The following is a 23,482-nucleotide window of genomic DNA, read 5'->3' as shown; positions in this document are numbered from 1 at the left end:
AAGATAAAAATTAATGAATAGTGGATGAATGGAACAGCGGTTTTCCCAAGAGCTCATAAAAGCTTTTGAGACTCCAAACTACTCATCACAAGCAGTACTTATGTTTTATAGGTCAGAAGCATTCAGCTGAGCTGGATGACATGGCTCTATAAAACTGTCCAAGCTATTAGATGGCCCTCATCTGTAACACATCAGGACCAGTTCTGCATTTGCAAACTGAGGCATGCTTACAGCAGCACATAATAGCTTGATAAAAGATGGCCAGGGAGTTTCTGTTACAAGCAGGCAGACATATCAAAGCTACTCTGGCATCACAGCAAGCTCACAGCATGCAACACACTGTGTGACCCCACAGGTATTTTGCCTGGCAAACATAATTATCTTCTATCCCCCTTCATCCCTTGGGCACCTTTGGCAGGGTCAGCTTTCCCATGATAATTAATTATTGTTGCTGTTTATTTTACAACAAGCCACAATTGTCCTTGGCCTGTTACAGGGTAAATACACAAAATAAAATATAGGTCCCTGCCTTAAGGAGCTTACAATCTTAAGTTTCAATAGGTGGAACATGATGGAGTGGGAAGTGAGAAGCAAAGACCTTTTCTACATGAGGGTGTTAATCCACGGTATCTACTTCCAGTTTCATCACAGAATTGAAATCTGAGCACTACATGGAGCATTTCCTTTCCTGCTTTTCTGCTACATAACCTCTAGGTGGCACTGTGCTATAGCAGAATAGTGCAAATACACAAGTGGAAAAGCATTTTCTTTCATTTTCACAACTACTGCATTTTCCCTGTTCTAAAAAAAAATCGCCAAAAGCGTTGTTTAAAAACAGAAGCAAAACTTGGAGGGTCACATCATCATCTAAATAACCTGTAAACAACTATGAGTAGGGAATGATGAGTGCATAATAAATACCTTGTGTAAAAAAGCTCAAAGACAAAGCAGCATAGGGAGGGGAGGGAAGGGAAGGGAAGGGAAGGGAAGAGTGGGAGGAGAAGAAGGAAGTTAGGATGTGTGAGAGAAACTGCTACTGGAGTAACTAAGAGAATTTTGGTTGGGGAATAGATCATAAGAACAGCCCTCCTGGAACAGACTAAAAATTCATCTTTACCACAAGGGGCTATCAGGTACCTATGGCAGACTCACAAGCAGGACATGAGGTTCATAGCAGTGTAGCTACAAGATCTCTCTCCTGTGGATGTCCCCACTTCCCAGCAACTAGGGGTGCTCCCAGACAAAGGGATCCTAGTGCTACAAATTACAAGGCTACAGCCTGAAGGTGGGTTAAATTTGGGGCCTGGCTAAAGGAAGCCAGCTCCCCATGTGCTGAGCTGGATCCTGCTGATTTCCATCACAATGTGTGTGTGTGTGTGTGGGGGGGGATCCAGCTAGTTTAGCAATAAATGTATTCATCAGTCCCAGCCAAGGATATTGGTCATAAACCACCCTCCGAATTACGGCTCTGGCTGCTTCTGGAGAACTGTAACTCCACAGACAAGCGGAGTGGTAGAATAAACATTGCGTTGTGTGAGGGTCAATTCCCATCTTTATTTATATATGTTTTTAAACAGCAGCGAAGGTTAGAATTCAGCACGAGCAGATCTACGAACACAAGAAGAGCACTGCTGGATCCAGTCCAGCATCCAACTTTCAACAGTGGCCCTGATCCAGATTCCTTTGTGAAGCTGGCCAGGAAAGCAACAGCGCTCCCATTCTTTGACCCCAGCAGCTGGGATAAAGCCCTGTTGGGGGGCACAATCAGAGCTGTGCAGCATAAATGGAACACAAATATTCCTCCTGGCCCTTTGACAAGAGGGGAAGGGGATGGATGGGTCTGTAGGATTGGGAAAGGAAAATAAGTCACTGTAGCTTATTTTCCTGCCCTGCATGGGCCAGTTGTTGTTGTTGTTGTTCAGTCGTTCAGTCATGTCCGACTCTTCGTGACCCCATGGACCATAGCACGCCAGGCCTTCCTGTCCTGCGCTCTCTCCCGGAGCGTGCTCAAGTTCATATTCATTGCATCCGTGATGCTATCTAGCCATCTCATCCTCTGCCGTCCCCTTCTCCTTTTGCCTTCAGTCTTTCCCAGCATCAGGGTCTTTTCCAGGGAGTTTTCTCTTCGCATTAGGTGGCCAAAATATTGGAGCTTCAGCTTCATTATCTGTCCTTCCAATGAGCAGTCAGGGTTGATTTCCTTTAGGATGGACTGATTTCACCTCCTTGCAGTCCAGGGGACTCGTAAGAGTCTTCTCCAGCACCACAGTTCGAAAGCATCAATTCTTCGGCGCTCAGCCTTCCTTATAGTCCAGCTCTCACAGCCATACATTACTACTTGGAAAACGATAGCTTTGATTAGACGGACCTTTGTCGGCAAGGTGATGTCTCTGCTTCTTACTATGCTGTCTAGGTTTGCCATAGCTTTCCTCCCAAGGAGCAAGCGTCTTTTAATTTCATGGCTACAGTCACCGTCTGCGGTGATCTTGGAGCCCAAGAAAGTAAAATCTGTCACTGCTTCCATTTCTTCCCCTTCTATATGCCAGGAAGTGATGGGGCCACATGCCATGATCTTTGTTTTTTTAATGTTGAGTTTCAAACCAGCTTTTGCACTCTCCTCTTTCACCCTCAACAACAGGCTCTTTAGATCCTCTTCGCTTTCTGCCATTAGGGTGGTATCATCTGCATATCGGAGGTTGTTGATAATTCTCCCGGCAATCTTAATTCCGACCTCTGATTCATCCAACCCGGCATTTCTCATGATGTACTCTGCATATAAGTTAAATAAGCAGGGTGACAATATGCAGCCTTGTCGTACTCCTTTCCCAATTTTGAACCAATCGGTTGTTCCATCTCTGGTTCTTACTGTTGCTTCTTGACCGTCGTACAGGTTTCTCAGGAGACAGGTAAGGTGGTCTGGTACTCCCATCACTTTAAGAATTTGCCATAGTTTGTTGTGATCCACACAATCAAAGGCTTTAGCGTAGTCAATGAAGCAGAAATAGACGTTTTTCTGGAATTCTCTTGCTTTCTCCATGATGCAGCGAATGTTGGCGATTTGATCTCTAGTTCCTCTGCCTCTTCGAAACCCAGCTTGTACTTCCGGTAGTTCTCGGTTCGCATACTGCTGAAGCCTAGCTTGTAGGATTTTGAGCATCACCTTGCTGACATGTGAAATGAGCGCAATTGTACGGTAGTTTGAACACTCTTTGGCGTTGCCCTTCTTTGGAATTGGAATGTAAACTGACCTTTTCCAGTCTTGTGGCCACTGTTGAGTGTTCCAGATTTGTTGGCATATTGAATGCAGCACTTTAACAGCATCATCTTTTAGGATTTGAAATAGCTCAGCTGGAATACTGTCATCTCCGCTAGCTTTGTTGTTAGTAATGCTTCGTAAGGCCCACTTGACTTCACTCTCTAGGATGTCCGGCTCAAGTTCAGTGACCACACTATCATGGCTATCAGGGACATTCAGATCTTTCCTGTATAGTTCTTCTGTGTATTCTTGCCACCTCTTCTTAATCTCATCTGCTTCTGTTAGGTCCCTGCCTTCTTTGTCCTTTATCATGTCCGTCTTTGCACAAAACGTTCCCTTGAGATCTCCAATTTTCTTGAAGAGATCTCTAGTCTTTCCCATTCTGTTGTTTTCCTCGATTTCTTTGCATTGTTCATTTAAGAAGGCCTTCTTGTCTCTCCTTGCTATTCTCTGGAACTCTGCATTCAGTTGGGTATATCTTCCCCTTTCTCCCTTGCTTTTCGCTTCCCTTCTTTCCTCAGCTACTTGTAAAGCCTCATCAGACAGCCACTTGGCTTTCTTGCATTTCTTTTTCTTTGGGACGGATTTTGTTGCTGCCTCCTGAACAATGTTACGGACCTCCGTCCATAGTTCCTCAGGCACTCTGTCTATCAGGACTAATCCCTGAAATCTATTCCTCACCTCCACTGTATATTCATCAGGGATATGATTTAGGTCATACCTGAACGGTTTAGTGGTTTTCCCGACGTTCTTCAATTTGAGCCGAAATTTTGCAAGAAGCAGCTCATGATCTGAGCCACAGTCAGCTCCAGGTCTTGTTTTTACTGACTGTATGGAGCTTCTCCATCTTTGGCTGCAAAGGACATAATCAATCTGATTTCGATATTGACCATCTGGTGACGTCCATGTGTAGAGTCACCTCTTGTGCTGTTGGAAAAGAGTGTTTGCTATGATCAGCGTGTTCTCTTGGCAAAACTCTATTAGCTTTTGTCCTGCTTCATTTTGTACACCAAGGCCATGCCTGCCTGTTATCCCGGTGATTTCTTGACTTCCTACTTTAGCATTCCAATCCCCTATGATGAAGACGACATCTTTTTTTGGTGTTACTTCTAGAAGGTGTTGTAGGTCTTCATAGAACCGATCAACCCCAGCTTCTTCGGCCTCAGTGGTTGGGGCATAGACTTGAATTACTGTGATGTTGAATGGTTTGCCTTGGATTCGTACTGAGATCATTCTATCATTTTTAAGATTGTACCCCAGTACTGCTTTTCCCACCCTTTTGTTGACTATGAGTGCTACTCCATTTCTTCTAAGGGATTCTTGCCCACAGTAGTAGATATGATGGTCACCTGAATTAAATTTGCCCATGCCTGTCCATTTTAGTTCGCTGATTCCCAAGATGTCGATGTTCAATCTTGCCATCTCATGTTTGACCACCTCCAGCTTACCTTGATTCATTGATCTGACATTCCAGGTTCCTAAACAATATTGTTCTTTACAGCATCGGATTTTCTTTTCACCGCCAGACACATCCACAGCTGAGTGTCCTTTCGGGTTTGGCCCAGCCGCTTCACTCTTTCTGGCGCTACTTGGAAATACCCTCTGCTCTTCCCCAGTAGCATATTGGACACCTTCCGACCTGAGGGGCTCATCTTCCAGCGTCATCTCTTTTAGCCTTGTGATACGTTCCATGGGGTTTTCTTGGCAAGAATCCTGGAGTGGGTTGCCATTTCCTTCTCCAGTGGACCACATTTTGTCAGAACTCTCTGCCATGACCTGTCCGTCTTGGGTGGCCCTGCACGGCATAGCTTATGGCCACAAATGGGCCAGTTGCACGCCACCAAATTACCATAATTACCCTTGCCGGGCGCAGTTCGTTATGTCCTCCGAACACGGCAAGGGCGGGGGCAGTTTACAAACCACCTTGCAACCGCAGAACAGGCCATGGGTTCTGGGGTGGTTTGTAAACCTGCCACCCACCCTCGCAGGTTCGGACGACATGCCCAGTGGTAATTCGGCAGCACTCACAGGGCAAGAAAACAAGTTTATTTTCCTTCCTTGCTCATGCAAATGCTCTCAGTGGCAGAGTGGGGGAACGGGGGAGCAAAGAACGGATGGACCGATGCAATACTAGTGTACTTGGCATTCCCCAGAATAGCACATGTGATTCGTGCGCACCCCACTTCCAAGTGGTGAGAAGTTTTAGGGGTTCCAACACTCACCCAGGGTGCAGTTTCCTTCAAAGGAGGGCACTGGAGACTTGTGGCATTTCTGTGATCTAAGGTTTATTTACACATATAAACAGGCAGAGCAGAAGATGACGCTTTACAGCATTAATCGTCCGAAGGATTCCTGCTCCCCATCAGATGTCTAGGAGAATCCCTAGTTTCATAGAATTTCCTCCCGAGAGCCAAGCCAGCTCTCTGCCTCCTTTTCAGACTTGGTTCCACCACAGATGGACTTCCTGCTTCGCACACGGACCTCACTTGCCCCCTCTCCTTATCTAATGGAGTGGGGGGAAGAAAGACGAGTCATCTCCACCCATCACTTCGGCCTTCTCGAGGTGCTCCAGCTCCCACTGAAACACATCACCAGACCCTTAGCAGTCTCGTTCAGGTCTTAAAGAGATGTTGCTTCAAGGCAGCAACACTGACAGCTCCACTTACAGAAATGTTAGAGTCAAGGGCTGCACAGCTGAAAGGGATCCTGAATCTCTTCGCAGTCACATAGGCACTGGGCTGGAAGGGACCCCCGAGAAATCACCCAGACTAAGTGAAAATGCGTCACACGTGCAATGCAGCAGCGCATCTCACCCTTGCCTGCGTGAGGAGAGAGTAGCCGGTGCCAGCCCAGACTGAGCAACGGCAGGGCAAAAAAACGATCCAAAAATGAAAAAGTTAAAACAGCCCTCTTGGCACTGCAAATCAGGGGAGAGCTAAGAGCAAATCTGCAGGCAGGGTGGGGGAAACCATTTGGCCAAATTCCGAGAAAAAGAAAAGCACAGAACATAAAGCTCTGAAGTAAGAACAACAAGCGCAAGCCAATCAAGACCAATTTCCTTTCTCAGCTTGTTGGCTAGGCCATCTTTCCCAACCTCATGCCCTCCAGATGTGTTGGACTACAACTCCCAGACTCCCCTACAACTCCCAGCATCCGTTTCTGTAGCATCATCTTGAACTTGTCACACATTCGCCCAGGGCCAGCACCCAGTTTGAGAGGGCAAGGGATGCTACCGTGGGCTTCTGCCTCCATCAGCAGACCCGGGCAGCAGACGGCAGCAGCCTCATCGGGGGCTGACATTTCCTTGTCCCCCAGCAGTGCAGAGCAAATGATACGTCAGCGGCATTTGTGGAACGATCCCCCGACGAGGCCCACCTGGCACCAACACAGTTATCTTGTCAGCGTCTGGTGAAGACCTTTCCCTTTTCTCAGGCATTTGGCATAGGATGAGCTTTAAACAGGTCCTGGATTTGTCTTTGGCTATGGTTTGATGGATCTAAGTTGATTTTAGATATATGTCGTCTCTGTGTATACTGTCTGATCGTGTATCTTTATGTAAATTGTTTTTAAACTTTGTATACTGTATTTTAATGGTTTTTAATCTTTGCAAACCGCCCAGAAAGAATCAGCTACGGGGCGGTATAGAAATGTAATAATAAATAACAATAATTCTGGGGGTTTTAGTTTTCCGGAATGCCCCTGATGATTATTTTTTAAAATGGGAGCTCAGGGCAGTCCTCAGTGGTGGGCCCTGTTGGGTCCCAGGCAGTTGCCCAAACATTCTGGACGCTGGTGCTGGTCTGGCATTTACCTTGCCATGCCTGCCTTCTAGTCCAGATCTCCCTTTCTCTCAGTTCTTTAGCCAGCTGTTTCCTGGACTCCCATCTCTCTCTATTTATCAGAGTGAATTTCAGGGATGTACTAATGCTCCAGAAATTATGGAACTGTCAGCAACAAACAGGCTCCTAGGTGATAAAAGAGAAAATAAAATCATCCCCTTCCCCCCAAAAATACATTTTCCCCCCGAGATCAGCAGAGCTGCGGTCAACGTGGCTGACTGCTGAACACGACCATTTCCATGCAGCCTCCTTTGTCGCCTTCTGCAAGTCCTGGTTTTAAGCTGGCTGCCTTTCCTCAAGTCCCTCTCAGTTTTCCACAGGAGTTAAGGAACAGAAATGCATCAGAGTGGGCTGCAGATCTCAGTGAGAGCAGCCATTTCTCAATTGCCTGCAGTGTTCAATGCTGGCAGCTGTTTCTCCAAGGTTTTGCTAGAGAGGTTTTTTTTTTGCTAGGGTGAGCGCCTGAGGGGAGCGCCCTCGAGTCCATTTAACTAAAGTTAGCTGCCCTTTCCCCGCCCTTTTGCCCCCATGATTTGGGGGGCTGAAGATCCATGTCTAGCTTTGCAAGGCATGCTTATGAAACTGGCCTACAGCTCACACCTTATGTTTGTGCTGGTGTAAAGGCTAAGAGAAGTATGTGGGGGAGACCTCGCCCCTGCCACTCTCCTGCTTCTAGAGCCTTCCATGGCTCTGGGGTTCCCAGGGAGCCTCATAACTCCATGTGGTGCTTTGCCTGCTTCTCCCTGGCAGCCAGGCGTGGAGCTGTCCCGCGCAAGTCCCCTCCCATCAGCTGCTCTTTCTCCAGTTCCCCCATGGGAGACTCTTCCGCAGGCTCCTTTCTCACCACCACTCCTGCCTTCTTTTCTCCAAGGACCTCCTCTGCAGCCGCCTGGTGGCTCCTTACAGTCCCCTGACTGTAAATGGTAAATTCGGGCAGCGCGGGCGCCATCATGCTCAGGAAATCATAGGCGGGAAGGCGGGGCTTCCAGTCTTCATCAGACAACGCAGCTGGGGTGGAGTGGGGGGTAAGGAGAACACATTGACAAGATGTCAGACCGCTTGCAGCTGGGACAAGAGATTCTGAAGAACATCAGGAGAGACCTCCTGGACCAGATCAAAGGCCCCTTCAGTCCAGCACCCTGTATCCCACCAGGGTTGGCCAGATGTCGGATGCACCGGCCTGCCCCGTCTGAGCAAAGCCATGCCCCTGGCACTCCTAGGCACGGCTCCTGCCATGGGGTACCCCCAGAGGGCCCTGAGAGAGGAGTCTGCCCACTCCACTCCCCTGAGGGGGGACTGCCCCACAGCAGGGGGGGAGAGCAGGCATATGACTATCCCTCGGCCTACTAATCTCTCCCGGCTTCAAACTGCAAGTCTGCCCCCAGTGACTGAAGATGTTACTGCAGGCTTCAACCTCATGGACACATTAACAATAATTGAATTAATGTGTTTTTAAAACCAAATAACCCCACGATGCACACCCCTAGGGTCCCCCTGGTATGCATGCCAATTTTCAGGTGTCTCGGTTTCATGGTCTTGTGCTGACAGACAAGCACACATCCTTTTTTATTATTATAAATGACATTTTAAAGCGTTTATACTCTGTCTGATCTCCGAAGAATTCTAGGTGGCTTATAACAAGTCAATAATTCAACTATTTTAAAATCCCTCCAATTTAAAGCAAAGCAGAAAACACAAAAACAGCAGCAGAAAACCAGAACAGAACAGCAATCAGCCTAGGGTTTTTTTTAAGAGACCAATTAAAGCAGCAAAGTAAAATTACACACTAATGTCTTTCTAAAAAGGAAGGTTTTCACCAGCTTCCAGAAGGCCATTAAACAAAGAGGTGAAACAGGCCTCCCTTGGAAGCGAGTTCCAGAGCTTAGGCACAGTAGCTAGTTTAAAGACAATATCCCCCAAAGCTACCTGGAATACAAACCATCTATTTTGCCTGTCAAAAAGCAAGCAGAAATGGAGGCAGGAACACCTGTTCCAAATTCTGGGTGCCACAACTAAAAGGAACCTATCTCTTCCACCTACTGTACATCCAATGGCAGGGGACATGGGAAGCGGCCGTGTATCGAGTCAAACCCTTGGTCCATCTAACCCAGTATTGTCTACTTTACACTGACTGGCAGCAATGGGTCCCCATGGTTTCAGATGAGATCTTTCCCAGCCCTACCTGGAGGTGCTGGGGATTGAACCTGGCACCTTCTGCATACAAAGCAGGGCTCTACCACTGAGCCACGGCCCCTCCCTGGAGAAGGGCCTTAAAATGGAATGTGGAACCCAAGCAGGTTCATGTGGGCCAGGGCAGTTCTGGAGATAGTCTGTGCCCAGGCTGTTTAAGGCTTTAAAGGTCAAAACTTTTAAAGGCACAATCCTAAACCTTTAAAGGTGCAATCCTATACACGTTTAGACTGAAAGAAGTCCTACAACTCCCAGCGTTCCCCAGCCAACCTGCTGGCTGGGGAATGCTGGGAGTTGTAGGACTTTTTATGTCTAAACCCCCACAGGACTGCAAGCTAAAGATCAAAACTTGAGCTGAGCCTAGAAAGGAGTTAGTAAACAGCGTCGCTGGCAAAGAATCGGCGTAGTACGATCTGATCTCCCACCTCTAGTTACAACATTTTGAACAAACAGAAGCTTCTGGACCGTCTTCAAAGGCAGCCCCACGTATCGTATGTTACAGTAATCTAACTTAGAATCATAGAATGGTGGGGTTGGAAGGGGCCTACAAGGCCATCGAGTCCAACCCCCTGCTCAATGCAGGAATCCAAGTCAGAATGCACTTGGACGTGACCATGGCATGACTGACAGGGGCAGGACAGCCCTTCTTTTCTTGGAGTGCTATACTAGAACTTCTCTAAAGTTCTCCCACTGACTTGTATTAAATTAAAAAATGGAATTTAGCCTTCCATTAATAATGACCCCTAAACAGACATGAGAGCAGCTGCCACTCATAGAGCACCAATGGAAACTAAAAGCTTTAATCTGAGCTTTTCCATGCACGGAGGGGGTGAAGTTCTGCCTCCCTCTGGTGGTTCAATCGTGCTGCATTCTCTAACCGTCCTCCTTCCCTTTCCATCTTTTGTTGTACAGCTGGGATAGGGAATGCGTGGCGCTCCTGACGTTGTTGGACTGCATTTCCCCTCGCCATTGGCTATGCTGGCTAGGGCTGATGGGAATTGCAGTCCAACAGCATCTGGAGGGCCACATGTTCCCCGACCTTGCCGTAAAGCAGGGGTGCAGAACTTCCAGGCCAAGGGCCTAATCCAGCCAGGGCCTAATCCAGTCCTCCAGGGTTCTCCAGATGGCCACATACCCTTTCCCCCCAACAACTGATCAGCGGATGGTGTCTGGGCTTTTGTGTATTTTCTCCCCATTCTCAGAGGTTGAAATGCCGCTCCAAAGGCTCAGTGACTGGCAGAAAGAGCCTGAAGCGAACGTGTTCTGGTAACCTTGGTACGTTGGCCCCACCCTTTTTGCCTTTGGCTCCGCCCACCACCAGAATGCCGCCCTCAAGAGCTTCTCCAAAATGGAATTTGGCGGCAAACTGTATTCTATCCTAGCCTGAAGGGGCTTCGTTACTCCCTCCACTGGGGTCATTCCATTTCTGGGTGAACAATTTTTAAGGACACTTTCATGGGGTGCACAGACTCAAGACAGGCTGTTGCAGCAAAACAAGAGAGGGTCCTGCGGCATCTTAGACTAACAGGTTTAGTGGATCATAAACGTTCGTGGACCAGCGCCCACACATCAGCTTGTTTTTAAGAAGCCAAGACAGCAACTGAGAGAACAGGAAGGAGGAAGAACAGGGTTTAAATCAGCAACCTCCAATCCCAGCATGTGCACAGAGGCAGAAACTGAGGTTTGGAAACCTGCAACCAATTCCTCATTCTGCCCCCCTCAAGAATAATCTGTGCACAGCCCTTTTAAAACAGGGCTAAATTTCACTGGGGCGGGGCGGCGTTCCTGAATATTTTTAAAAGGAGAATTGAGCAGGAGCACTTTATCGGTGCTCTGAAAGTGCACTTTAACAGAAAACTATAATAATATCCTAAAAGCTAGAAATCTGATTTTCTTGAAAAAAGAGAGAGTACTGCGATTCTGTAGCACTCATGTCCTGCTTGTGAACCTCCCATAAGCATCTGGTTGGCTGCTGTGGGAACAGAATGCTGAGAGGAAAGAGGTATTTGGCCTGATCCAGCAGGGCTCTCCTTATGTTCTGGGAACCAATTTTTCTTAGCTGTACAGTGCAAACCTATGGAGCAGTCTTCCCCAACCTGCTGCCCTCCAGATGTGTTGGACTACAACTCCCATCATTCCAATGTGGGCTGGGAGATGCTAGGAGTCATCTGGAGGGCACCAAGTTGGAGAAAACTGGAATGGATTATAAAGCAAGTTCACATGATACTTTGGGCCTGCTTTTTTCTCTGAAGGAGTGCTGCAAGTCTCTGAGCTGGCAAAAGCGACATTTCTCTCCTCAATTACCAGTAAAGTGGTCTTTCAGTTGTGGACATGGAGTTCACATTTCCCAGTGTGAGCGTAACGTCTCTTAAGAGAAGCCAAGTTCTCAATAAGCTTGTGGGGGAATAACCGGATACAGACAGCAATTTAGGAGACAAACTCCTTACTCAGTTCTTACAAACAGAGCATCCTGCCAAAGGCACAAGCCCAGCCTGCAGAAATCCAAGACATCTCGTGTCGTAGCTCTATTTGTACTTGTCTGGCCCCACTTTACCCTCAGGGTGTCAAAAATTTTGCACACAAACAGAACAAGATATCAAGAGGCCTTTCGTTACGGGGCTTCTCATTGTGTACTTACTGCTGGGAGCTTCTCGGCCGGCTTTCAGCTTCTCGATCCAAGCCAGGACGTTTGCTTCAGAAATGGATCGATCTGAAGGAAAAGCAAACACTTGGCCCCCAGAATGGACGTTGATCCAGAGGAGGAGAGGCACAGCGGGAACAGACGGCCCCAAATACACCTTCAGGATTGCTTTGCCCACAGGCGTGTTCTTCCTGTGTTAAGACCCTCAGATTAATAGCATGTGGTGAATGAAAAGGGGAACAGTTCTCATCTGAAGGGGCACTTCCTGACATTAAAAAGCATCCTAACTGAGCTCCTTGTCAAGTTTGGGCAGGTGCTGTTCAGCTGATTTGCATCTAGAAGCATTTTTGGTTTGGTATGAGTTGTAGCAGTGGCAGCGGCCGCAGAATAATTAAGGCCAGACAAGGTATTTCCACTGAATTCTGAAAATATCACATTCCCTCTGCCCTCTGGCTACTTGGATTTGGTTAAACACATGCACACACAGAGAGAGAGAGAGGGAGAGAGAGAGGGAGAGAGAGAGAGAGAGAGAGAGGAAAAACACACACACAGAGACAAAAACAGACACACAGAATAGAGATTTCACCAAACTGGAAAAGCTATAACTCAAGTGTGGGTTAAAACATAGGCAAAATTTTCATCTGAGGATTTTCCCTCTTAGCATCTTTAGTTTACAGTACATGGTTCCAAATATTAAATACAAATGGTAATTTTGAAAGCCTGACTGGAAGATAATGACTTCAGGGTGAGTGATTTAGGGTGCAATCCTATGAATGTTTAGACAGAAAAAGTCCCACAATTCCCAGCATTTCCCAGCCAGCCATGCTCAGAGTTGTAGGACTTTTTTCTGTCCAAATATACATAGGATTGCACCCTTAATTAAATACGGGGCAATTCTTACATACAGCAAATTAGTTCAGATGTCTGCTGGTATTGTTCCCTCATTCCCTGCATCCCATGCATTTTGGTTAGAAGTTATAGATAAGAGATGAGAAGACACTATAACATCTTTCACTCATTGATAATATAATATTAATATCTCCCATTGCCAAATTTCGAAAAACTACAAAGGCTCCCTATTTCTCAGAAAGGATTACCTAAAATAGCTAAGAGCCTGGTAGAACTGCAGCCCATGGGACAGTATCAAGGATGGGGAACCTCTGGACTGTGAGCCAAATGTGGCCCCAAGGGTTTCCCCATCTAGCCCATAAACTTCTCCTGCTGTTACCTCTGATCAACGACTGGCAACAACAAGAGTGTATTTAAAGGCCATTCAGCTCACACATAACTGAGCTGTGCTTTTGCGGGCAGGAGAGCTGTTGCACTGGGCCTTAGTCCTGAGTAGATTTGCTCAGACCTGAGCTGCATTTCGTATGCTTGGGGGGAAAACACCCAAATTGGTAAGAATTATGTCTGTCCTTGGGCCTGCCCTGCCCCATTATCCCCACTCACAGCTGGAAAGCAGCCCCTGAGACCCCTCCCAAACTGGAATTCATGGGAAAAGGTTCACCTCTCCTGGCCTACACACGTAAGAATAAAAGGGGAAACCACTGTCAATTTAAAAATTCAAAGAAATAGTGGTCATATATTTTTTGTACAAAATACATATTATATTCTTAAGATTCTGGCCTGTAGCCAGAAGTGAGAGGCCCTAAAGATAGACTGATGGGTTTGGTGGGGAGGGAAGAATCAATAGAAAGCAGTCAGAATGTAACTACAGGTGGCCAAATATGTTTTCAAAAGGTATGTAATGGTATTAAATATAAATAAAATAAAATGGTAACTTTGCACATTTCAAAAATGTGCCTAGAGTTGTCAGTTATCCCAGCATCTTTGCACACGCTGGCCTTGCTTACACGCTTCCCCTTGCATCTCCGCAAGTAAACATGTTAGAGGCTTGTTTTAAACTAGAAAAGGAAACAGCACGAATCTCAAGCAAGTGGCCTAGAATATTGCAGAGGTTTGCTCCCCTAGGTTGCCGCTTCCCCACCCCTACTATGAAGGACTTTGTTGTCCACCAATTTCTATTTGAGCCAAAGACGCTTCTCCTAGGGACTTTAACAAGGCAGTGAAGAAAGAACACCCAGAGCCAGGTGAAAATGTATTAAGTGCAGTGTGCATTGCTGTTGGAAGATACTGGGAAAAGCAGAAACTTCCATCGAAGAATGGATAAGGAAATGGTGGCATTTTGTAGAATTCAGCTGCACTCTGCAGGCCTGAAAGCAGTTGCTCTGGGGCTTACTCCTGAGTAGGCTTTCCCTATTCTGAAAGGTTGCCATGCCCCTCCTAAGGCTTAGTTATTGGCAGTAAGACCTTTAAGATAAAATATGCTGGTGTTTTTGGCATTCTGACCCCGCCCATCACTGGTATGTGCCCCCACTCGAGCTTCTCCTGAATGGAATTCGACCCCCAGGCAGAAAGAAGTTCAAGACTACTGTTCTAGAAACTTCCCGTTTTATTACAATGTATGTATTTCATCAGCTTTGTTTCTAGGTTTCTGAAACTGCTGCGCTGCATTCTGTTTTTATGGCTTTATCATATATTGCCTTGAGTGAAGGGGCAATTAAGACAATAAATAAATAAATAAATAAATAAATAAACAAACACCACGCATGATACGCCAAGATGAAAGCCCAGACAGGCACACTGCGTGCTTACAGGTTCAGCCAGCAGGCAATGAAGGCTCTGCGGTGCTCGCCTTCGGCCAAACGCCTCATCTCGCCTTCATCGCTCTTGCTCAGAGCCCCGTCGCTGAACAGAAGGAGCCAGGGCTTCCCCAGCTGGAAGTACTCTGGCATATTTCCCACGGTGATTTCTGGCTGTGACAGGAGGGGAAAAAAGGCAAGCAGAATAGGGAAAAATAGGCACCAGCTCCATATCCAAAGAGAGGTCCTGCATTTTAACATCTATGCGCCACGGAGATGGTCTGGCCAGTCTGAGTTAATGTTCCTGCTGCAGAGAAGGGAGGCACCAGGCCTGCGTAAGCCAATGAACAAACCCAACAGACCTGTTTATTAGCAAACCTCTTTCAGCCTGAGGCTGAATTCAGTTGCAGAGAAGCTCCCAGAGGCTGAATTCCAGGGGCCAAAGGCAAAAAGGGCAGGGCCAAACTACCCAAAATCCCAGCCTATTTTAGCTTAAAGCTCTGGCTGGCATTAACTTCAGCTTTCGGATAGGCATTTCACCCTCTCAGAATGGGAAAAAGTGCACAATATCCAAGTAGCCACCAAACAACTGGTGGTCAGGGGGAAAGGGTCATGAACATCTGGGGGTTGTGAACATTTGGCCCCCAGGCCTGAGTTTTTGCACCCCTGCAATAGACAAACCATGTTTCCTTTCGAGCAGGAGAAGAAATGATGCTCACAAATGTTTCCAGTAAGGCACGGCGGACGGCTTCAACGATGCCTTGTGTGCTGCACTTCAAAAGCTGGATGACGCTCCTTCTCCGGGTGTCAGGCTTAGTGAGCAGCAGTGCTGGGAGACGCACGTTATATTTACGGGAGCTCGAAAAAACCCAGGAAGGAACACATTTCAAAAATCCATTCAAATTGCAGTTGTCATCGGATGAAAGCTGTCTAAGCTGAGTGCTTTCTTAGTTTAAGCAATTAAAGCGGTGTTGAACTACAACTCCCATGCTGGCTGGGGGATGCGGGGAGGTGTAGTCCAACACATCTGGAGGGCACCAGGTTGGGAAAAGCTGTTGTAGGCATGCATTCTAACAAGTTTTTATTGTTTAAGCTGCCCAGGCGGAGCTTGCCACAGCAAGGCGGAACACAAACATTAAAATGATTAATAATACAACCAATTAACTGAATACACGTCACAGCCCTAATTAAAAAGGACGGGACAACGAGTTGCAAAGGGCAACTAAAATGATCACGGGGCTGAAGCATCTCCCCTAGGAGGGAAGGTTACAACAGCTAGGATTGTTTAGCTTGGAAAAAAGGAGGGTGAGGGGAGACATGACAGAGGTCTGCAAGGTTATGCCTGGTGTGGAGAATGTGGAGAGGGAGACATTTTTCTCCCTCAGGGTCATCTCATAAAGCTGATTGATTCAGGGCAGATAAAAGGTAGGACTTTCACACAGGGCAGAGTCAAACTATGGAATTCGCTACCACGGGCTGTAGTGATGGCCACCAATTTGGATGGCTTTACAAGGGGGTTGGACAAATTCCTGGAGGAGGCTATCCATGGCTACTAGTCTTGATGGCTATGTGCTACCTCCCGTACCAGAGTCAGTGAGCCTATGTAAACCAGTTGCTGGGGAACATGGGTGGGAGGGTGCTGTTACATTGATGTCCTGCATGTGGGTTCCTGGTCGACAGCTGGTTCGCCACTGTGTGAATAGAATGCTGGACTAGATGGACCCTTGGTCTGATCCAGCAGGGCTCTTCTGATGTTCTTATGACCTGCTGAGGGAGAGCCAGCATGGTGTAGTGGTCAGAGTGTTGGCCTGGGACTTGGGAGATCCGAGTTCTAGTCCCCACTTGGCCAGGAAGCTCCCTGGGTGACTTTGGGCCAGTCACTGACTCTCAGCCTAACCTACCTCGCAAGGTTGTTGTGAGGATAAAATAAGGAAGGAAGGAAGGAAGGAAGGAAGGAAGGAAGACAGACAGAGGCCAACACTGTTCTTCATTCATTCATAAGTAAGACAGACAGACAGACAGAGAGACAGACAGACAGACTAGGCCAACACTGTTCTTCTTGTCCTTTGCTTCTGGCAGCAAAATGTCTTGGGCTGACTGTGCATGGGCTGATTGCCGGCTACTCTTCCAGAGGCTGGATTCCTCTGGATCCAGATTTGGATTCCTGCATTGAACAGAGGTTGGACTCAATGGCCTTGTAGGCCCCTTCCAACCCTACTATTCTATGGTTCTACTATTCTATGATTCTATGAGGTTGCTTCCAAACACAAAAGAAAGGAGCAGATCTTAACCTCTGCATTAAAGTAGTGCTCACTGGGGGCCTGTGACTGCCCTTGGTCCATCTGACCCAATATCACCTACACTGACTGGCAGCAGCATTCCAGATTATCAGACAAGGGAAGGCTCTCTCTTAGCCCCACCTGGAGATGCTGGGGGTGGAATGGGTCCCTTTTGCATGCAGAGCAGGTGCCACTGAGCTACAGCGCCATCCCACTAGGCAGGGAGAACAGCCAGTCTTCCCCAAATGCACTTGCCAGCTCACCAGGGGCAAGGAGGAATGAATCTCCTCCTGGCAACTGAGCCCACATTTGTGGACCACCTGAAGTGAGAGATGCCTGTCTTCCTTCAAAAGTGAACAGGGAAATGTTCTCTCCAAGCCCAGTCCGGCCCTGACACAGCACAACCAATCGAGGCGCTCCATGCCAAGTGCAAAGCAAGCAAGCAACATACAGATCCGCAGCGTCCTCTTCAGAGTAGATTCCTGTTGCAACATGTCCGTTTAGGACTCTTCCAGCCTCAACGAAGGCGTCTCTTGCTGTCAAAACAGATAACCCGACCCATAAGTACAGCAAAATAAGCAGGCTTTTCTCTCTCCCCCAGTAAAATGGATCAGGGTTCTACTGTAAGCAGAGGCATCTGAACAGGCTATAGTAGCATGTGCATACCAAAGAAAGCCTTTAAAATATCAGCACAGACTTACCCTTTCATGGAGAATGGAGTGGGAGACCAAGACCGGGTCTACATGGCAATGGAATGTGAAGCGCTTTCATGTTTAATGCGGATTTTCATGAAATTGGCTTTGGTCCGTCAGGGACACACGTAGCCAGAAAAGTGGAGGATACAGTACCTTAAAACGCGCTCTCACAGGCCACACGGCATGTCAATCCTACTTAGTTTGGGGTCGTGTGGGCAGAGTCCCGCCACTTGCACTGAATGTCATCAAACACGTTGACGCTGCTGACCAAATGACGGGCTTGTTCCCCGCCCCTGTCCACACTCCTGTGCTCAAGGAAGTGTCGAAGAACTGAATCCAGCCCCCGTAGTTTAACCCCACACTTCTCCTCTCTCATCCACCACTGAGATATTGTGAAAGAATAAAGATTAAAACTGCGCTTTTATGAATGGAGAAAACAGGCTACATTTCATGAATGAGTCGAGCCTCTCAACGGCAGCTCCTTACAGAGCCCCTTCGCCACCCCTTTGGCTCGCTTTCTCGCCTCTGCTTCTTACATCTTGAGTAGCCCTAGTGGGCTCTTCTCCCAACCCCTCTCCCCCGACCAGGCACAGACACACCCCTAGGCACGCCCAGCACACAGGGCTTAATTCGGGCGAATGGGACACACTGCAGCTGAAGCACACAGGAGCTGCATTTGAGGTAAAATACGCGCTAAAACGAATTTCAGAAAACGTGTGCTTTAGGGGGGCAAGCGGCGGGGAGGCAATGACGTCATGTGTCCTGTCCGACCCTGAAGTGCTTTCCCTCCGCAGTAAACCACGCATGTAGATTGGCTCCAAGTTGCTGGAATTGTACCACTTCACATTACATTCTTTTTCAATGGTCCCCCACATATAATGATGATGATGATAATGCACACAGCAACACACATCAGAAAGACTTTGCTTACCTCTGTTTCTGATGTACTAGTTTATTAAAAGCAGGGAGCTTTTCGTATAAGGTGTTTGTTCAAAAATATGACCCCCTTCCCCCACTCCAAGGTGTGATGTGGTGCAGTCAGAATTCTACCACCACATAAACCCCATGGGCACCGAATGTGTGAAGAGGCTACCCAGAACATGCAGGCTAGCTCTGCCTCTTAGACACCCCTGCATTCTGGGTAGCCCCTTCATGTATCCATGTACCAAACATAGCAGCACTTCATGTGTGCAAATCAAATGGATGACAGTAGGAACCAAACTGTCCTAAGATCTGTTGTGGAGGGAGGCAGTTCTAGAGAACACCAGCAAAGGAACAGAGTTGCAGCCAGGTTAGGTATCAGAACTGTAAAGTAGTAAGTCGAGTTCCTTCATTATACACTTGTGCATGCATGGTTTATAAAGCTTGCAGAAGCAAATATGACACAAAGACCCGGTTCGCATAATCACAGAGGGGGAAATAAGCCACGGTGGCTTATTTCCCCCGCCACGTGTGCTGGTCACATGCTGGGGGGTGGGAGGTGAATTTGCATGATTACCCTCATCGGCATGGCTTGCTGTGTCGTGCGAACCTGGCAAGGTGGCTTATTGCCTGCAAAGGGCTCCTTGGAGGCCTCTCTCAGTCTAATCCAGTAGCCAAGTCCAGACACAGACAAAGGGATTCTTTTCAAAGCTTTATTCCTCTTTTACAACTTAACTCTACTGTTAGCAACTAGATATGAGCAGCAGAGTACCTATGCCCTAAGTTGGAACAGTTGGTCCCCGTTTGAAAGGGAATGACTGGCAGACCCTGAACTTAAGGGCTAGGGAGAGTCCCTCCCCTTTTTCCTTGGATCCTCTGGGCGCAACAGTTGTTTGCGCGCCAACCAGGCACTACGCCTCCTTTCCGTGCCCTCCATTTGGCGCCACTCTCTGCGTCGGTGTCGCGCGTCCAGCAAGTCTGCTTCCTGTCACTCCCAGGACTGCTATCTAAGCTAGGAATGCCGGTGGGAGGAATCTCCGTCAGCTGTTGGCCCTGGGAAAGAGGAGCGCACTCCTCTCCCAGGAGTGGCTGCTCTTCCTCAGAATCAGAACTACTCTGGGATTCTATGGGCTCAGTGTCCACCCTAACATTGCCATGGTTAACAAGCCCCCGAGAAACCATGGGTTGTTGTAGGGTTCTGGGGTGGCTTGTTAACCACGGCAACAAGCCGCCCTCATTGGGTATGCATGCCATGGCAAGCTGCACTGCAAATCCTCCCCAGCACGTGTGGTGGAGGAAATAAACCCCTGTGATCGTGCAAGCAGGCCCAAAGTGTTTCACTACACGTAACTGCAGTGATCCTTACAACCTGCATTCCTGTGTAGAGCAGTGTTAGCACATTTCCTGTATTGCAGCTGGCAAGCGGGGAGAAGAGCAGCTTTCTTAAAGCCATGTAGGGGACCTAGAGGGCAGAGCTGGTGAGGTACAGTTAGGGGAGGGAGCAGAGCACCAGCTATGCATGCAGAAGGTGTCAGGTTCAGGTAGCGAGTGATGGGAAACACCTTCTTTTTAATTTACTATGTTTATATACCGCTCCACATCTAAACAGATTCCAGACCAGTGAACAATTAAAGATAAAAAGAATAAAACACCTTTTAAAATGTTTTTAAAAACAGAATACCAATAAAAACTGTGGCTTGTCAATCAAGGAAGGCTTCTTGAAATAAAGACATTTCAGGAAGCGCTGGAAACAACACAGTGTTGGCACCTGCCTGACCTCCAGAGGCAGGGAGTCCCAAAGAAAGGGGGCCACCACACTGAAGGTGCTTCTCTGGGCGGGGACCATAGGTCCATGTGGAACCACCAGGAACATCCCATCCGATGACCTCAGTGACCGGGGAGGTTAATAAGGGAGAAGGTGCTCTCTCAGGTATCCTGGTCCCAAGTCGTTTAGGGCTTTGTACACTAGTAGCAAAACCTGGCCCAGTAGCAGATAGGCAGCCAGTGCAGTTCCCCCAGCAAAGGAGTTGCATGCTGGAAAGGGGCAGCTCCCGACAACAGCTGAGCTGCTGCCTTCTACTCTTGCTCCAGCTTCCAGAGCAGCCTCAAGGGCAGCCCCACATGGAGCGCACTGCAGTAATCCAGTCTTGAGGTTACTAGTGCCAGAGACCCTGAGCCAATGGCAGCCATAGTCAATGATACTGGGCCAGATGGAAAAGAAGCCTGCCTGGCATATGGCAGCTTCCCTAAGGTCACAGAACTGCAGAAAACACACAGCTCTTCCTTTACAAGTGCAGTCAGTCAGCATCACAGCATGTCGATTTGTCCCTGAGCATTTGGGAGGGGGGGAGCACCCCCGCCCGCCAATTTCATTTGCCGATTTCTGAGTCTGAAATAAGCAAAAGTCAATTTTCCTTTTCTCTCCTTCAGCCTCTGCAGTCGCCTCTCTGCCTCTCCTGTTATCAGCAAGCTCCCTCAGACAAAGAGTATGAGGGGAGGGGGGAGGTCAGATTTCCAAATGGACCCTTAATGCAGCCTCCCAGCTCATTAATCGAAAGAGATGAAAACAGACTGTGGGCATTTATCAGACTGTCCTGCTTCCATTTCCTGGAAGAACCAATCCATTTATCACTCTGCAGCAAAGCGCAACTCTTGCCATGAAGACAGCGCCCCCACCCCACCCCACCCCACCCCACCCCACCCCACCCTCTCATGGACAGATCAGTGGAGGCCGGTGGCTCTGCTCTGGGTTTCAGTCAGAACCAGTCAGAACTCTAAAGCAGCGGTCCCCAACCTTTTTGGGACCAGGAACCGGTCCGTGGAAGACAATTTTTCCATGGACCGGGGGCGAGGGGATGGGACCAGGCCACAGTAGGGGTGTGGGAACGCCCCTTACCTTGGGTCTGTGGAGGGGGAGCGATCCATCCCCCCCCCCCCCCCGGAATCCTTGTCGGCCCTGGACTCGCTGCGGAGCTGCTGGCCGGCTCCGGCCAGGGGAGGACTTCCGGCTGCTGGGACACAAATGGCGCCCGCATAGCGGACGCCATTTGCGTCCCTGTTCTTTGTAGTAATAGGCTATTACTGCAAAGAACAGGCTCCGGCCAAGGGCGGACTTCCAGCCACTGGGACACAAATGGCGTCTGCATAGCAGACGCCATTTACGCCCCTGTTCAGTAATAGACTATTACTGCAAGTAACAGGGCCGGAGCCTACTGCGGCCCGGTCCCTAACAGGCCACAGACCGGTACCAGTCCGCGGCCTGGGGGTTGGGGACCCCTGCTCTAAAGGATTCACCGCCCCACTGACATCGGAGCCACCGGCCTCCATTGAGACAGATCAGAACCTAATAGTGAGCAAGTGTGCAACTGTATGTCCCGTCCCACCTGCCCCCTGCCATTGAGTGAGGCCTGGACTGGTTTTATCTTTCCCTGAGCACCAAGAAGCATCAGTTTGGGTAAAGTTGGGCCATAAGGCTTTCGCCGCAGCTTCTTTCAGCAATTCCTGGGGAAAGGGTGGGGAGCCAAAAAGAAAAGGCTCCTGAAGATTGGAGAGGGACAGGAGAAATTTCTGAGAATTGGGATTGATTGATTGATCCATTCCATTCCATTCCTATACCACCCAGTAGCTGAAGCTCTCTGGGTGGTTCACAAAAATTGGGATGTGTATTATATTTATTACTTATTATTACATTTATGTCCCGCCTTCGTTTCCTCTTGCAAGGAAGGGAAGGTGGCTTACACGGTCCTCCTCCTCTGTTTTATCCTCACTAACAACCCTGTGAGGTAGGTTAGGCTGAGAGTCAGCAAGTGGCCCAAAGTCATGCAGTGAGCTTCTTGGCCCAAATGGGGACTAGAACCTGGATCTCCCGGGACCCAGTCTAACACTCTAACCACTATACCAACCTGGTTGGCTTAGTTTTTTTTTATATGAGGTGGCGTAGGGGGGATCTTTTTCTCTTCTTTTAAACTTAAAAAAAGAAAAACCTCACAGCAGGTCTGAATGACTGTAATGCTCCCTGTTTCCTCTTTGCCACGTTTCCGGGTTCAGAATGCCCATGGGATCGACTAACACGACTAACCGTCTGGAAATGGTTTTAACTGGCACAAGATGAATACAGTGTTCGGCACCCAGTGTACCTCCAAACATTCCAAGCATCCCAAACAAGTATCACCCAGCTAACGAGACAACAAAGGAGAGGAAAGGGGGAGGCTGTTTGTCAGGGTGACGGGGTCCAACTCACCTAGGCCCATGTGCAAGCACACAGGTGAGCAGCCCATCTCAAAGTGAGGCTTACGGCCCTCCAAAATCAGGTCAGCCGGCCAAACTGGTAAAGACATCGCTACTTTGTCTCCCACAATCCTTCTCTGTGAATTTGTTTTTGTACTCTCTGAAAGCCATTTAAACTTCCTGCCATCACGACACCCCATGGCAGTGAATTTCATATGCTGATTATGTGTTGTGAGAAGAAATACATCCTTTTTACTCAACTCTGAATCTCCTGCCAATCTCTTTCATTGTGTGATCCGGGTTCTCGTATTGTGAGAGGGAGAAAAAATTATTGACTTGCTTCCTGGACTTGGATCCCCACTAATTTGGCAGTAATCACATCTTGATCCCACCTCTGCTCTCCATCTGTAAAAGGGGAACAGTATTGTTTTCCAAGAACCTTTGAAGCCGAACCAAGGAAAGTGCTCACCTTCACTCATGCTTGAGTCAAACAGCCCCAACACGGAAACATTGTGGTATGGTGAGGTTTTGACATTTAAAAACTCTTCCACTTCTTCAGGCGATGTCAGCCTCACTGGACACGAGGTTCTGCTTCTGGAGATGTAAATGGAAACCAGACTGAAGACAACAGGCCTCTCTACAAAACAAACACTGATTTCGTCCATTGCATAACTTTGCTTCCTAGACATGGGGCAGCTGCATTCTATGCAGGTCAAATGTGTTCACAGAGTGTTACACCACTGGTGTCTCCCATGACAATCCCACGTATGTATGTACTCACACTTTGTA

The 23,482-nt window shown here is 48.1% G+C and overlaps 1 protein-coding gene across 8 annotated transcripts in view; it reads right to left on the bottom strand.

Annotated features, from left to right (window-relative positions):
* The window catches only part of TXNDC16 (thioredoxin domain containing 16), a 54,581-nt gene that overhangs the window by 4,103 nt on the left and 26,996 nt on the right, over positions 1 to 23,482 (bottom strand). For 4 of the 8 annotated variants that reach the window (XM_084834777.1, XM_084834768.1, XM_084834785.1 and 1 more), the window contains 5 exons: positions 23,163 to 23,287; positions 17,302 to 17,386; positions 15,291 to 15,429; positions 14,585 to 14,745; positions 11,924 to 12,117 (listed from right to left, as the gene is read on the bottom strand). In XM_084834777.1, coding sequence (XP_084690903.1) covers positions 11,924 to 12,117; positions 14,585 to 14,745; positions 15,291 to 15,429; positions 17,302 to 17,386; positions 23,163 to 23,287 — 704 coding nt within the window. Of the gene's footprint in view, positions 1 to 5,520; positions 8,104 to 11,923; positions 12,118 to 14,584; positions 14,746 to 15,290; positions 15,430 to 17,301; positions 17,387 to 23,162; positions 23,288 to 23,482 lie in introns of those variants that run through there. The other 4 variants (XM_084834746.1, XM_084834755.1, XR_014787831.1 and 1 more) reach the window with 3 other exon arrangements.

The sequence above is a fragment of the Heloderma suspectum genome, chromosome 1 (assembly GCF_057233095.1).
Source record: "Heloderma suspectum isolate Gila_16-S chromosome 1, 16-S_ref, whole genome shotgun sequence".
Lineage (NCBI taxonomy): Eukaryota > Metazoa > Chordata > Lepidosauria > Squamata > Helodermatidae > Heloderma > Heloderma suspectum.
Note: the sequence above shows the minus strand (reverse complement) of the source record. Positions and strands in the feature narration are given on the sequence as shown.